This window comes from Ursus maritimus, unplaced genomic scaffold (assembly GCF_017311325.1).
Source record: "Ursus maritimus isolate PB19 unplaced genomic scaffold, ASM1731132v1 scaffold_28, whole genome shotgun sequence".
Taxonomy (NCBI): domain Eukaryota; kingdom Metazoa; phylum Chordata; class Mammalia; order Carnivora; family Ursidae; genus Ursus; species Ursus maritimus.
In genome coordinates, this window is record NW_024425341.1 from 20,872,235 (window position 1) to 20,887,830 (window position 15,596).

Below are 15,596 nucleotides of genomic sequence, written 5' to 3' on the forward strand. Positions count from 1 at the left end.
AGCCCTGGGATGTGGCTCCGGTTGCCTAATTCATTTCTTCCCAGCCTTCCCTCAGCCCAGGGACATGCAGCCGCACTGGGCTCTGTGCGGTTCCTGCAAGCATTTTCTACCTCAGGACACTTGTACTCATGGTTTCCTCAGGCTGAAATGTGATGCAAGCCATCACAGGGCTCCCTCCTCTCCGGGGCCAGGCCTGAGATCTAAGGTCGCCTAACTGCCTGCACGGCTGTGGTTCTCCGTGTCCCACGGCTCACGGACTGACGTCGTGCTCACCTCACCTACTGCGCCTTCCTCACTAGGTGTGACCTCTGTGAGGGACACACACTGTTCCCTCCTCTGGCATCTCCCAGCAAGCTAGACGGGTGCCCAGGACACAGCACATGTGTCAGGGGAACCAACAGAAGGAGGTAAGCGAGCAGGAGGACAGGAAAAGTTCCTCTTTTTAGCAACTTCTGTTACAGTGAGCATATATTTACATATTATTTATAAATGAGAGAAGTTTAAAAAGAAAAAAATTACTGTGCAATGTGATTTCAGAGATTGAAGAAAAATTAACAGTTTCTCCCCCTGTCCGTTCTTCTCATATTTATTAGTGGATCTCTCTGCAACTTGTTCCTGTGCCCTTAACTGCACAGTATCTACCTTAGCGATCAGCAACGGCAATGAGTACAAGTGAACTGAAAACAGAAACTGGAAAAAAGACTTTTATTTCAACACAGGAGACTGGAGGTGCCGCTTGATGTACAGAGTGTTTTTAGCGCTCCACAATTCCAGCCCTTACGGACTGTCTAAAGGAAGCTGCAGGCTGTACGCTTCTGTCTGTGGTAGACTCCCAGGCAGAGGTGGGAGTCAGAGACAATTTAAAACATCAGGGGGTCTTGACTCCGTCACTCTAAAACAAAGGGATCAGATTGAGGCTAGACGATACTTAAGTCTCTCCTGCCCTAAAATGCGATCATCTTCCATCTCTGTGGAATGACATAAAACAAGGCGACTCTAAAAGATATCTTTATCTTAGACCACACAGAACGTCTGTTCCATCTCTGAGTAAAATTTAGTGACCGTAGGGCCCTGGCTGCACCCCACTGTGTGACAGACCCCATTATGTGAAGCTGAAATCTATTCTCCTGGAAGGCCCAGTGCCAGCCCCCATAGTCCTCCACGCGCCCCAGACCCCAGGGGACTGTGCACATGGGGCTGAGTCCTAGAACATCCTGCTTCCAAGGAGAACTGCACTCTTTCTTAACAGCACTGGGGTTACAGGGTGCACCACACTGTCTGAAACCAGCCTTTTTTTTTCACTTAATTTATATTTGCATGCCATTAAATATTATTCAGAGGCTTTAAAAATAAACAAGATAAAAACTGAGAAAAATGAGAATGTAAGCTTTAAGAACAGGATATTCTTAACTACCAAAACACTTCTATATATCTACTGACTTATACTAACCTTAAAGTCAACATGATTTTAAAATAAATATTTTGCAAACACATACTAAGCCTAACCCAACATAAAATATAGTTTGTCAAATTTTATATATTTTCAGAAAGCTAGGATATAAAAAATAAGGTTAAAAACATACGAAATTAATTCTTTTGTGAGACTATTTTGGGGAATTTATACCCAAGGAAAAGATATACATCAGTGATTATTTCCACACCCATAACTTTCCCATCTTGAAAAGGGCAGTTAAAATCATGGAGACAGCAGACAAATAATGAGAAATAAAGTTGGTCTTATGAAAATTTTAGCCTAATCTTTAGGTAAAGATGGTTAAAGTTCAAGATTTCATCACTTTTGACTGCTGACATTAATTTGTGCTTGTCATCAGAAAGTGTGAAGTGTTTTCTACTGTTGCCACTTTTGATACAATTACTACAATTACAGAATTCATTACGAGATGGTCACAATTAAATTACACACAGGAGAAAATTTACTTAAGTGATACGCTTAAAGCAAAATAAACAGAAGCCAAACAAGGCCTGTTACAATGAACTTCTTACCCTCAGCAAAAATGTTTTTCTCTTTATAACTAACATTGCCCAAAGTTTCATCAAAATAAATACTGATAATGTACTTCCACATTTCCTTTTTTGTTCCTTCTCTTTTCTTGATGGAACCAATGCCTACACCACCTTAATTTCCCTTCTAAAATAGCCTCAAATCTTCTAGCAGAATGCCCCAGTGTACATCACGTTACTACAAGGCTCCAGAGACAAGGAAGTGTCCTCTCTAGTCAACTACTCACAGTAGGCATCCCTCACTCTTGGAACCTACATGAAAAGACTTGGGAGGGATGTATTCCTAACAGCAGATTTGACCCAAGCACCTAGAAATTCCAGAGGATGGTAAGCTACCTATCCCTAAAGAATGCATCATTGGAAAATATCACACACACGCACATTCTTTAAAATTAAAAAGAGGAAAAAAGAAACTATTTTAATTATGGAAAGGTGGTGATGACGTGACAAGACGGACACACCAGCACATATTCCTACAACAAAGGTACTTGTAAAGGAGATTCACATACTTCCATCGTGTCTGCTGGCTGAGTGTTCCCTTTCTTCTGCAGCTTTGTCCACAGTACGATCACCCACAAAATCAAGCTCATAATCACGCTGCATTTCAGCACCTGAGGACTTCCACGTTCCAGAAGTGCTATCTTCCTTCTGCACACTTCTCACGTCCAGCAATCCTGTCATTTCCACGCTGCTTCGTTCCAGAGGAGGGAAATCGCCTCCAAGTCGAGGGAAATCGCCTCCAAGTCCCTCCCCTCCACACCCCTGTGACAGAGCCGGTTCATCATCCATATCTGTGCACAGGCCTGCTCTTCTCTGAGCACCAGCCTGCTGACAATGGCCTGGGGTTCCTTCAGCGGCACACACTCCCTCAGAGGTCAGGCAACCCCACACCGCGTCTGCTGTGTCCTGTGTAGGTTTCTGAAGACTGGAGCTAGTTTTTGCTGTTACATCGGTCATGTTGACCAACCTGCGATTTTTACCAATGCAGGAAAAGTCAGCCATCTGCATTATGTTTCTCCTCTCCCTCTGAGAAAGACCTCCCCTGCAGCTGAACTGAGCAAGGCCTGCGGATGGCTCAAGTCCAGGAAGAAGAGCCTCTGAACTCCTTTCCCTGAGATTATCAGGTGAAAAATAATCATCGTACGAAGACACCCCGCAGCCGGGAGCCTCGACAGCAGGCCTGGCCAGGAGCTGCAGGCGGCGTCCCGACTTCCACAGCTGCCCCTTCGGCCCAGCAGGCTTCCCACCGCACCTCTTCTTCTTCAGTCTTTCTTTGGGGGGTGCATTCACCCTCTCAGACGTTCTTTTTTTCCTTGCTGAGGAGCTCTCAGATCGTGAACGTCCTGAAGGGCAGCGTTTGGTTGCAGATAACAGAGGGGACAAGCTGTGTTTCTCGTCAGACATCATCCTGGTTTCTCCCTCGGACTGCTGCTTGTCCAGGGTGACAACCACACCCACAGCATCTCCCCACCGGCCAGTCTCTTCTTTGGAAAGACTATCCATGGGTTTCTGAGGAGTTAACGGACTGAGGTAACCAGGAGATCTTGTCTTCAGCACAGGTGATGAAACACACACATCACTTTTAATTTCATCCACAATTCCTCCCAGTTTCCCTTCCTGACTTCCACATCTCACATTTCCACAGAGATTGTCAAAAGATGAGTGCAGATCACCAGCAAAGGATTCATCTGGAAAGTATTAATGAAGAATTAACTACTTAAATGGTTTCAATTATTATAAAAGTAACTCTCAGTTAACCGATAAAGCAATACTTCTTAAACATAGCTACTGGTTAAAAAGAGTACCAACCGTATCCTGGTTCTTCTTATTTCCACCTGAGGACAACTTTCAGGCGAGCATTCTTCATTAAAGAATGGGGCATGGAGGGCATGGGGGCCGTGAAGAAGGCGGGGACAAACCTCTAAAACCGTTACGCTCACTTCCTGAACATTCATATGCATGTGCACTTTCTTCCACGAAGAGCATCCACATCTTGTCATTAATTTCTCAAGGAGGTCAATAATTCTAAAAAGTAAGAACTAATGCTACCATCTACGTCAAGGTCTAGCCTTCCATGAAGCAGCCCACCTAAGTCCTCTGTCCTCCATGCAAGTCCTCATGCTGCATTTATACTCAAAAGTGAACCACCTGGGAGATCTTAGGGTTCTGACTTCCCACGTGTTTTATACACTTCTTGAGTGTATGGCTAGGCTGCCACCCATCTGAAAACTGTACACACATTTCTCCCTCCAGGCCTTGCCTTCACTCCACACTTTAATCTGGGTCAATCCTACTCGAAACCCACCTCGGCTGTCAAAAATCTCTGAATCCTCCCGCTTCACCAAGTCTAGTTGCACACATCCTCCTCTGTTACGCAGAACTCCGCCTGAAGTTCCCAAAAGCATGTGTCCTATTATTAGTAGTATTCTTATCTGTCCCTCTCACTGGACTAGAAGCTCCCAGAACACAGGCACTATTTTCTGGAATCTGAAGCCTCTATCCCAAAACTACTAAGGGCTCTCCTTCTAAAGAAGAACAGAGGTAACCAGCCGGGAGTGGAGGGAGGCCCCAGCGGAGGTGGCACTGTCCCCACACCAAGTCAGGGAGCCTGCAAGTCTTGAAGGGAGGAGCTAGAAATATAGGACAATTTTAGCACTAGCAGCCAAACAAACAGCACACTTTTCAAAAAGCTGACAAGCAGTGTGCGTGTCATGAAGCATAAATTCTGAGGTCAGGCTGCCTAAGTTCGAATCCTGGGCTAGCCACTCACAAACAATGTCAACTTTTATCAGCTGTCTGACCTCTCTGACCTAGTTTTCTCATGAACACAATGGGGGTGACAATGGTATGTACTTCGTACGGCTAGTGAGAGAGTTAAATGAGGTACAGCACGTAAGACACACAGACCAGCGCCCAAGACAGCAAAAATGAAACCTGTGTTAGTTACTAGCACTCGTGTCCACCTTGTATAAAATAAGTGCGAGTAAAAAATAAAAAGATGGAGATTATTTAAGACAGATGGATAAATAATTTTAGACACACACCAAAGAGACTACAAGAACAGGCCACACTTGAAAAGGAAGCTGTGACTTAAACTCCTGACACCTTCCTGTTGTCATCTGCCACTGCTGTGGCTTTCACAGCTCTGCTACTTACCTGGGCCCTCCCACAGGCGAAGCTGCGTGGTTATATCACATTTCTTAAAACTCACTCAAAAGAAAGCTACATAAGCATGAAAAACCATCATTCCACGTGAAACAAGGGCTCCCACATTTCAAGTGAATGTACAATATAAAACCCTTATTTTATTCTTTCCAACGCTCTGCTTCTAGGCAGAAATTCTGCCTTTTATCTTCTAAATTTTCTAAGGATCTCTACACACCTCACTGACCGCCTTCAATCACATGTTGCATAGAGTCGTTACCCATGGTGTGAAATAAGCAGCTCTCATACTGTTCTCAGTTATACACAGTGTATACTCCATGCAAGTTAGTACGTACAACACGATTTTCTTAAAAAAAATGAGCAACTGATTCTGTGCCAAGAAAGCAAATGCCTAGGAGAAAAACCAGAGGAGCCAAAGAGGAGGTTTAACTCATGCAATTTCTTATGCCCTAATTGTATTACAATACCTATTTTTTATTTTAAGACCTAATTTCAGGGTGAAATTCATGAATTCTAGCTTTTAACCAACTGTTCTTGACATCAGAAGAAACTCCAAATAAGAAAATCATATTCTCATAGTTTAAATATATCACAGAAAAGAAAATAATTTTACCTGAACACAAAGTATCATGGGAAATGTTCCAAGCTTCACCCGGGGAGTTAGCTGGGTTATCATGAGACTTTTCAAGCGAAGCTGAAAACAAAACCGCACACTTCATCAGATACAACTCTGACATGTTAGTAGACGAAGCCCATGGTAAGCCTACTCATTTTGCTCTTCCACACAAACATCAACTCACGCCTGGTACTTCATATCCCAGACCTACTATAAAACAATAAGCACAAAAATCTTATTTTTGTTTTTATAAAACAATAAGCACAAATCTATTACAGATGATGAGATTCATAAAAAATAATCTACATATATCAGGTTATAAAAAGGGTTACATCATAGGATAATTAAAGTTAGAAGAGACTTTGAGGGCTGCCTGGGTGGCTCAGTTGGTTAATGCAGCTGACTCTGGGTTTCGGCTCAGGTTATGATCTCAGAGTCCTGCGATTAAGCCCTAGGTCAGGCTCTGCGCTCAGCAAGGAGTCTGCTTCTCCCTCTGTTCCTCTCCCTCACGCCCCCACTCATGCTTGCTCACTCTCTCACGCTCTCAAATAAATAAATAAAATCTTCAAAAATTTTTTTAAAGATAACAGTAATAAAGAAAAACAAAAACTAATGCATGAGATATTTAGTCTAAAGTAGATTCCCTCAAAAGAAGAGCCTGATTTTCTTTAAAAGAAAACATCCCAAAGATATTAAAAATTACAAAGGGGCTATAAAAAATAGGATTCTCAATGTATACATCCAAAACTACACACCCAATATGTGCTTAAAATATATGCTTTAAAACTATAAATTCAATATAGGTTTTAAAAATCTCAATGAAACAAAAGCATTTTCTGGAAGAAAATATTAACAAAGTCTACCCAGAAATAGATAAAAATCTGTTAAGAATCAAGAAACAACTAAAATACCCAGGTAAAGAGAAAAAAAAACACCTTTCCACCACAATTTACTCACCAGGCAATTTGCCTCACTTTCACTTTATAAAATGCAAGCACTTACACGTAGGGGAAAGGTTTTCCCTCTTCTCCTTCATCTCCTGTAACCTCCTCTGCATTGTACTGTGCTGACCGGTGCACGTTTTAATTGTGGGACTATACATCAATGAGCCATTAGATTCAAATAAAAGAACAGGTACATCATTATCTGAAAATAAACAAAAATTTATTTAGCTAAAAAAAAAAAAAAAAAAAAGGCCAGAAGGCTTAATACTTCAACAATATGATTCCTTTCGAGGAACACCCCCCTCCTCCACCCCCATGGTCTTCTTCATCCCCTGCAACATCATTACCCACTGCTACACTTCACCCCACCACCCCCACGTGCAGTAACACTGGCGTGAAAACTGCTGGCTGACATTTGCTGAGGAACGTCCATGCGCCAAGCACACTACGTGCACTGTTTCATTCAACCTTTCCCAAACCCAGTGCATCAGCTTATCAGTCTCCCCATGTAAAGATGAAGAAACCAAGACGCAAGAGTTAATAACATGTTTATATCCAGGATCACACAACTAGTGAGAAGGTAAAGCCAGAATGCAATCTGGTTCCTAAACGCTAACGAGAGCAGCAGAATATGCCACCCCAAACATGCCACGTTGGCATAAGGATTATTTTGAGCAAAATGCACTTAAATCACAGCAGGTGAAAGAGAGGTGCTCAGACACACCCCACCCCCGCCCCAAGCTACTTCCTGAATGCAGGAGATAAAACTCCCCTTTGAAAGATGCACCCCTTCCACTTTATCACCAGAGATGGGGCACTGAAGCCAAGAGAATTCTGTAAAACAGGCCTTGTTAAAGGAACTCTTACCCTCCTTTGGTTCCCTTATAGCTTACTTTTCCGCAATTGCCTCCCCTTGTTCAACACAAGCACTAAGATTCTACCAATTCTTTGGGATTTTATCTCCTTTGACAGCCCACATGTCACAAAAAACTTACAAGTGTGTATTGCTCTTCTCCCATTAATCTGTCTTTTAATAACAAAGCCCCAGCTGAGAACCTAAGATGGGACAGAAACAGTTCTGCCTCTAACAGTAGTGTTTACTCTGGGTCTCAGAAACCACCACCACTAACCAACCCTCTCTAACCCTCAACAGACGCACATATCAACTTTGGGGCCAGGACTCCTTCAGCCATGAAATGACGGTTAAATTGGGTGTGGTTGCACAGGAATGCGTTTTTCTGGAATCCATACCTCGTACATGCTCAATGAGAACTTCAGGGCTCTGACCACTTCCCTTCACCCACCAATAAAAAGACCAAGAATCATTCAGTGTCTTCTCCTTTGCAACTTTTAAGCCTGAACAACTCTAACTATACTTCTGCCATATTGCAGACATGTCAGTTGTATCTGTAATACCTTATATTTGTAGTGTTTAAAAGGCAATTTTTATTAAGATACAAACTTGATCCAAAAAGATAAAAAAATTTTTTAGTACCGTTTTGCCAAATTCTTTTTAAGTACACCATCACTGGTGTAAGAAGAAGGCCCAAAAGGCAAGAGTACAAAGCTGACAGGAGAGTGGTACACGGCTGACCTGAGGCTGTAGGGGAAACCCGATCACAGAGGGCGTGCGGTGTTGCAGGGCAGGTGAAACATAGGGTTTCATCCGAGGTACTTCCCCATAGGGTGACCTGAGGAAGTGGAAGCCCGGGGTGCGGTGTGCACCTGACTCCTGGTTTATACCCTTCAGACACAAGTACAGCAAGTACAGGTGACAGATGGTTGAGGACACAGCACCTCTAGGGGCCAGTCAAGGAGCCACTAGGAGGGTTCCCATGGGGTTGATGCTTAGAAATCAGCAGGAGTCAAGCAATCATTCAGAAGCAGGGGTAAGGATCGCGGTGGGTAACTGGCATCAGGTAGAAAGGGATGTCAAGAGTTATTGCTCCATGTGTCCGGCCAGAGCAGCACAGTAGACCAGTTAGTGTGAGGCTGTTAGGGAGGGACCAGCATGGCACCAAGAGAAAGAGACCTGATTCTCAGACACAGGGATGACTCAGCACAAAAACAAATGATAAAGGCTATGTTTTTAGAAAATTATCTGGCAGCACTATCTATACAAGCTAAATGTTCTAGTCAATTCTGTTGCGTTACCATAGCAGATTTAAAATAAAGCTTCATAATTCTACATGAAAAATTTCAAGATACAGAGCAGAGAATTTGTGACATGGCAATACACACTACAACAAAAAAGTAGAGGAATTAGTGCTTATTTCTATGCTATGCATTATAGTTACTGAAATTGCTTACATGTATCAATGATGTGTTGGGATTGGTCTGAAACACTGAATTTCGGTAGTGAAAAAGGCAAAAAAAAAATACAAAAAACACATATGGTACTTAGAGTTTCATGATGTTCTAAAGTATTTTTATAAAACATTAAAAGAATACATCTAGCAAGAAAAAAAAATCCAATTTTAAAAATGGGCAGAGGATCTAAACAAGACATTTTTCCAAAGACATACAAATAGCCAACAGGTACATAAAAAAAGAGCAGCACTCATCATTAAGGGAAATGCAAATCAAAACCACAATGAGATTCTAACCACATATTAGAATGATTATTATCAAAAAGACCAAAAATAACAAGTGTTGGCAAGGATGTGCAGAAACGGAGCCCTTGTGCACTCTTGATGGGAATGTAAATTGGTGCAGCCACTGTGGAAAACTCTATGGAGGTTTCTCAAAAAATTAAAAACTGAACTTCCCATATGATCCAGTAATTCCACTTTTGGGTATTTATTTACCTGAAAGAAATGAAAACACTGAAGAAAAAAAAAAAAGGAAAACACTAATGCAAAAAGATATCTGACCCCTTCATGTTCACTGCAACATTATTTACAATCGCCAAGACATGGAAACAACCTACATGTCCATCTATGAATTAACAAAGAAACATGGTGCGTACACACACACGCACACACATGCAGGGATACACACTCAGAGGAATACTACTCAGCCATAAAAAAGAACAAAACCTTGCCATTTGTGACAGCATGGATAGACCTTGAGCATATTACACTAAGTGAAATAAGTCAGAGAAAGATAAATACTGTATGATGTCACTTATATGTGGAATCTATTAACAAAATCAGAAAACAAAAACCAAAACAACCAAGCTCATGGGCAGAGAGAACAGACTGGTGGTTGTCTGAGGCCCCGGCGTGGGGGGATAAGCAAAATGGGTGAAGGAGCTCCAAAGGTACAAATTCCCAGTTATAAAATGAGTGAGTCATGGGGATGTAATGAATGGCATGGTGACTACAGTTAGTAACACTATACTACATATTTGAAAGTAGCTGGGAAACTGGGTCTTAAAAGTTCCATCATGAGAAAAAAAAAATTTTTGTAGTATGTATGGTGACAGATGTTAACTGGACTTGTGACCATTTCAGAACATAACACAAACCGTGAATCATTATGCCATACACTTGAAACTAATATGTTAGGTCAATTATACTTCAAAAAAGAAAAAGAAAAGAATAGAAAAGACTCTACATTAAATACATAAGGACAAAAATTTCCCTATTTTTGATTCCAGAGAAGCAGCCTGTTGCTACTAGAACTGAAACATGTAGCTAACTGATCTCCCAAGTTCATTATGTGATATTTGTAGCCTTGTGCAAAATGCATCTATAAACAACAGAGATTGTACCACTGTTCAAGTGCTTTAAGGTTTTACAAGTAATTTAAGACAAAGAAATAAAGTATCTTAAAGCCAAATAATGCCTACACAGAGAAAAAGAAAATACAGGATCTATATAAAATACAAATAATGTCTACACAAAAGCATCAGGGAACTACTGAAGAGACCAGAATCAGAGGAGTCAAGATTCTGGAGAGGAGGAGCACTGAGAGGCCAGGGGACAAGCGTATGTTTTTACCCCCAGGAGGACTCATTAAAGGCCCTGGGGCAAGAAGCTGAAGGTCCAGTCTCCGACCAGGCAGAGAGCAGTTGCTGAGAAACAAAGACACAAGCTAAGTGTTTATCAGTATCAACAAACTAAAGAGAAAACCAAAGGCTTTGCGGCACCAAATCCCACTAAACAGGGTGTAGTAGAAAACTGGTCCTTGCATGCGATTTTATCTTCAAGAAAGTTGCCCAATTCTGAAGCTACAAATGGCAGGATACTAAAAGGTAAGTCAAATTCTTCTGTGAAATGGTGGAAAGTTCTCCGTGGTGTATTTTCGCTGAGAGATGAAAATGGGAGTTCAGAACCAGTTAAGGGAAGAGATCCTAGTTATCATGTCAGGCTCTCAGAGGAAAGGTCTAGATGGGGACACCTGGGTGGCTCAGTCAGTGAAGCGTCTGCCTTCCACTCAGGTCATGATCCCAGGGTCCTCAGATGGAGTCCCCCTTGGGCTCCTTGCTCAGTGGGAAGCCTGCTTCTCCCTCTTCCTCTGCCCCTGATATCTCTGTGTCAAATAAATAAATATCTTTAAAAAAAAGAGAGAAAGGTCTAGATGGCCACATTCTGGCATCAATGTCAAATCAGAAGTCTACCAAGCCTTACTGAAAGTCAGTGATGCTCCTATTCAAATCAGGCAAGATAAAGCCAACAAGGCCCAACTCCATCTGCTTAGCAGAGGAAACTAGAAACTTTGTGTCTAAGAAAATAATGTTGCCTAGAGCTTCAAACATATTTTATAACTAATGACTTGCCTTCAATTACAAAAACAAACCATCATTCCTACTAAAAGACAGGACGTATACCACAAAAAGCAAGAGAAAAAAACATCATACAAAACAACAGAGGCATTCTAGATAATGCAGATAGAAGCAAAGAAAGATTGAAAAGAAAAAATGTGATTTAATAACAAAATCTATTAAAAAAATCGGAAACTCTAGAACTGCAAAATAAAAACCAAAATTATGAACTGAACAGATGGATTTTATAGCAGATTAGACACAGCAGAAGAACATATTAGTGAACTGTAAAAAAAAAAAAAAAGTCAATAGACAATATACAAACTGATGCACAGAGGGGGAAAAAGAATTCAAGCACCTCTGTGAACTCCGAGTAGGATATTTTAAAAAAAAAACTGGACCAATGAACATAAAATTCAAACTGCTGAAGGCAAAAAAAAAAAAGCAAACAAAAGACAGTCAAAGTTAGAAGAAAACATACCTTTAAAAGAGTAAAAATATAACTGTGGGCTTATTTATAAATAGGTATTATGAAAGCCCAAAGACGAAATGTGTTTCTTTTTTTTAGCTTTACTGAGGAATAATTGACAGCTAAAAATTATATATATTTAAGGTGAAATAAAGGAAAGCATATATTAACTAACATCTCCCTATTCTAGGTAATAAAACAAAAAGACCAAAAAAACACAAAGTGAGATATAAAGTAACAAAGAAATGAACAGGGATTTATTCTAACAGGGCTTCTTAGTCAAAATCTGTTTTTCTATAATCATTCCTGAAAGCAGAAATCTCCACTGATGTAGTGAGTGGCAGAGACTTTGGCCCCTGAGCTCACACCACGGCCCTCAGCAGGTGCGGTCCAGTCTCCTGCAGGCTGGAGGTGGTCCGCCCAGGCGTCACTGGCCGTCGGGCGGCTAAAACAGGTGCACAGGACCGCGCTGGATTTCTGGACTCACCCAGTCTGCTCTTCTGCCTTTGTAGCTCTGTAGCCATTTTCTCAAATTTCTTCTTAAGCCTTTTATCGTGTTCTGGTGTTTTAGGAATAAAATCTTTAGGCTGCATACACTTCCGCTGTGCAGAAAGGACATAAATATGAATACTACTGTGTAAAAAGACAGCCTGCTCCCCACACTTCTGATACCTTCAAAACCCTGCAAGTAAAACCTTCCGACAGAGGCATTCCTTGCACTGCATGTGAAACAGAAGTATTTCCGTCTCTCTGTGCCTCTGTAAGAACAGCAGCAGAACCGAAAGACTAAATACAAGACTGTACACTAAGTAGCTACATTTTCTGAGGCATTTTCAGGATCCCAGCAATCTTAGTTTCCATGAAGGTTCTTACACAAAATTAGTCGTTTTCCTTAATTTTGTTACTCTTACATTATCTCTTCTCCTTCCCCCTCCCCCAAGACCATAACATGGCAACAAAGTATAAAAGCGATTATTCTCTAACAACCAAAGAAAAGAACCAAAATTGAATCCTGCTTAATACCTTTAAATCAATTCTATTCAGCCAGTAAAACCCCAAAACTCAAACTACACATACACGGTGTGACAATGAAGCCCAAGGCTGACACCCAAAGACAGTCTTGGGTGAACTTCCCACACCCGCACTGTGTCCTTGACTGAGCATCCTGCTCTCATTCATTAGTTAACAAAGATATATGTGTCAGGCACTGGTCTTGGAACAGAAGAGGATTCTTGCTATCAGGAGCTCATACTCTACTAAAGAATGACAGAAAATAAACATCATTATTAAGTAAAATAGAGGTTATGTGTGTCAGGACGGTTAATTCCAGCAGGCTTGGAACTAGCCTGAACTGTTTTCCCCAAAGTACAAGCACAGCATGCAATGTCCTAATGAACAATGTTGCTTTGTAACCATGAGTCCAGAGCATTTGGGGGCATTTGTACTCCCAGAGCTGGTCAACTGCTTATCACCAGTGGGAGGGCTCCGCTGTTGGGGGACATAATGTACTGACAACAGGGGTACATGACCAGCACAAGAGTCTCCCCCTGGCCTCCCTGTTCCCAGGGTGCTCCCCGGATTCTCAAGTATTATCCTGTGAATGGTCCTGTGAATCTCCGTTAGCCACTGAACCCTAGCTAACTGCCACCATTATTACAGTATGTCAGAAAGGGGTAAGTCCTACAGATAAAAAGGAAAACAGCAGGCGAGTGGGATCAGGACAGCTGGCACAGTGGAAAGGAACCACTACTGTACACAGGGTAGTCAGAGGGGGTCTCCCTGAGAAAGGAACTCTGGCACAAAGCCCTACTGAAGTTAGGAAAATGGTCACATGCGTGAAGTTTGGGGGAAACGTATTCCAGATAGAGGGAACAGATATGCAATGCAATGGCTCTAAATCACAAATATGCTTGGTGAATTTAAGAACAGCAAACAAGAGGGTCAGGCTGGCAACAGAAAGAAGGAAGGAGAGTGAAGCTGAGAACCTTGTCAAAGAGCCCAAAATAATACAGTCTGAAGTCATGTTCACTTCGCAACTGCACTTAAAAAAGGGAAAGGGAAAGGGAAAGGGAAAGTTTTCAGGCACAAGTAGACATTTAAATGAAGTGTGTAAGCAGTCATTACTTATGCTTCAGATCAGGGAAAACGACAAAGATTAATAATATCAGCCCTAGTCACTGTGTCAAGAAACAGGTAGTCCTTTACACTATTGTGGAACTGTTACAAAGTGCATGTACATTTTGACCCAGTCACTTCATTTCCAGATAATCCACTTGGAGAAATAAACTCAAACATGTCACATAAACAACGTGCTTAGTAAAAACCAACAATGATTCAAGGGTTCATGGATCCAAGAAAGACACGCTGATGCCATATAATATATGGAAGAGTGAAGGGCTACGTATACTGTCATGAAATGGTCAAACACACACTGTTACATGAAGAAGAAAAAAGCAATCTCCCAGACCATACATGTAACACAGTAGAACCTCATTCGTACGAAACGTGTGTGTGTGTCTGTAATGTACATGTACTGAAGACCATCGGATCCACAAGGACCCAAGTCAAACCAAAAATTGCTTATTTTGAGGAAAGACACATTAAGAGAGGTATTTGCCTTATCTGTGTTTACGCTATGTTTTATGATGAAAATACAACTCATATTATTAATGTGTTTTAAAAGGAAAAATGAAGGGGAGGAATCAGAGTGGGGGATGAACCATAAGAGACTATGGACTCCGGGAAACAAACTGAGGGTCTGGGGGGGGGGGGGGGGGTGGGATAGCCCAGTGATGGGTATTAAGGAGGGCATGAATTGCATGGAGCACTGGGTGTTGTATGCAAACAATGAATCATGGAACACTACATCAAAAACTAATTAGTGTATGGTAACTAATATAACATAATAAAAAAAAGTAAAAATAAATAAGTCCTTTATTTGTAAAAGAGTAGACACAGCCATTGCTTGGCATATCACAGAGAGTGGAGACTTAGAGGCTCTATTTCACCTCTAATCGAAGGAGATCTGGACAAAGACTGGAGTTAAGTTTGTCCATCAATGCGCTGCAAATCCCGGCTTCCCGAACTGAAATGTCCGAGATACGAGATTTGCCATTTACAGAAAATCTGAGATGCCCATGGGAACGTCTTCCTTAACCTACAGGAAATGTACGGGTCTCATTCAGTTTGGACAAAGTCTGCAAATCTCCTCTCCAACAGGGATACTCATGTGAAAACAAAGCAACTCTGACGTTTCCTAGTAAACCGGTTTACCTCAAATAAAGAAATCACAATTAAAACTTTTAAATAATGAAAGAGGGAAAATGTTGTGGATCAAACGTGAACTAGATCTCAAAGGAAAGCAGTGTCTTTATGTTTGCACTGTGGATTTTCCATAATAAATAACTTCATTATTTAATAAATAACTTGGATATTTCTGCGTCTGACTTTTGAGATTCTCCAGCTAAACAGCAGAACGAAGGTATTTTGCTGCAGACGTTAACAAACTGAATTCCAAAGCCGTTCCCAGTGTACCTGCATGTCTGCCAGTGTCTTGGCAACTTTTAGTTTTCTGCTAGGCAGACAGCTCGTCCACTTCTTACAAATTACATCAAAGCATTTAGGGGATACACTAATGTCTGTAACTTTCTTAAAAACCTGCCATAACTGCAA

At 41.4% G+C, this 15,596-nt stretch overlaps 1 protein-coding gene across 1 annotated transcript in view; it reads right to left on the reverse strand.

The window, feature by feature from the left end:
• The window catches only part of MCPH1 (microcephalin 1), a 243,062-nt gene that overhangs the window by 194,393 nt on the left and 33,073 nt on the right, over positions 1-15,596 (reverse strand). The window contains exons 5-8 of the mRNA XM_008706148.2: positions 12,412-12,526; positions 6,806-6,949; positions 5,801-5,881; positions 2,532-3,710 (exon numbers count right to left, since the gene is read on the reverse strand). Of these exons, the coding sequence (XP_008704370.1) occupies positions 2,532-3,710; positions 5,801-5,881; positions 6,806-6,949; positions 12,412-12,526 (1,519 nt within the window). The remainder of the gene's footprint in view (positions 1-2,531; positions 3,711-5,800; positions 5,882-6,805; positions 6,950-12,411; positions 12,527-15,596) is intronic.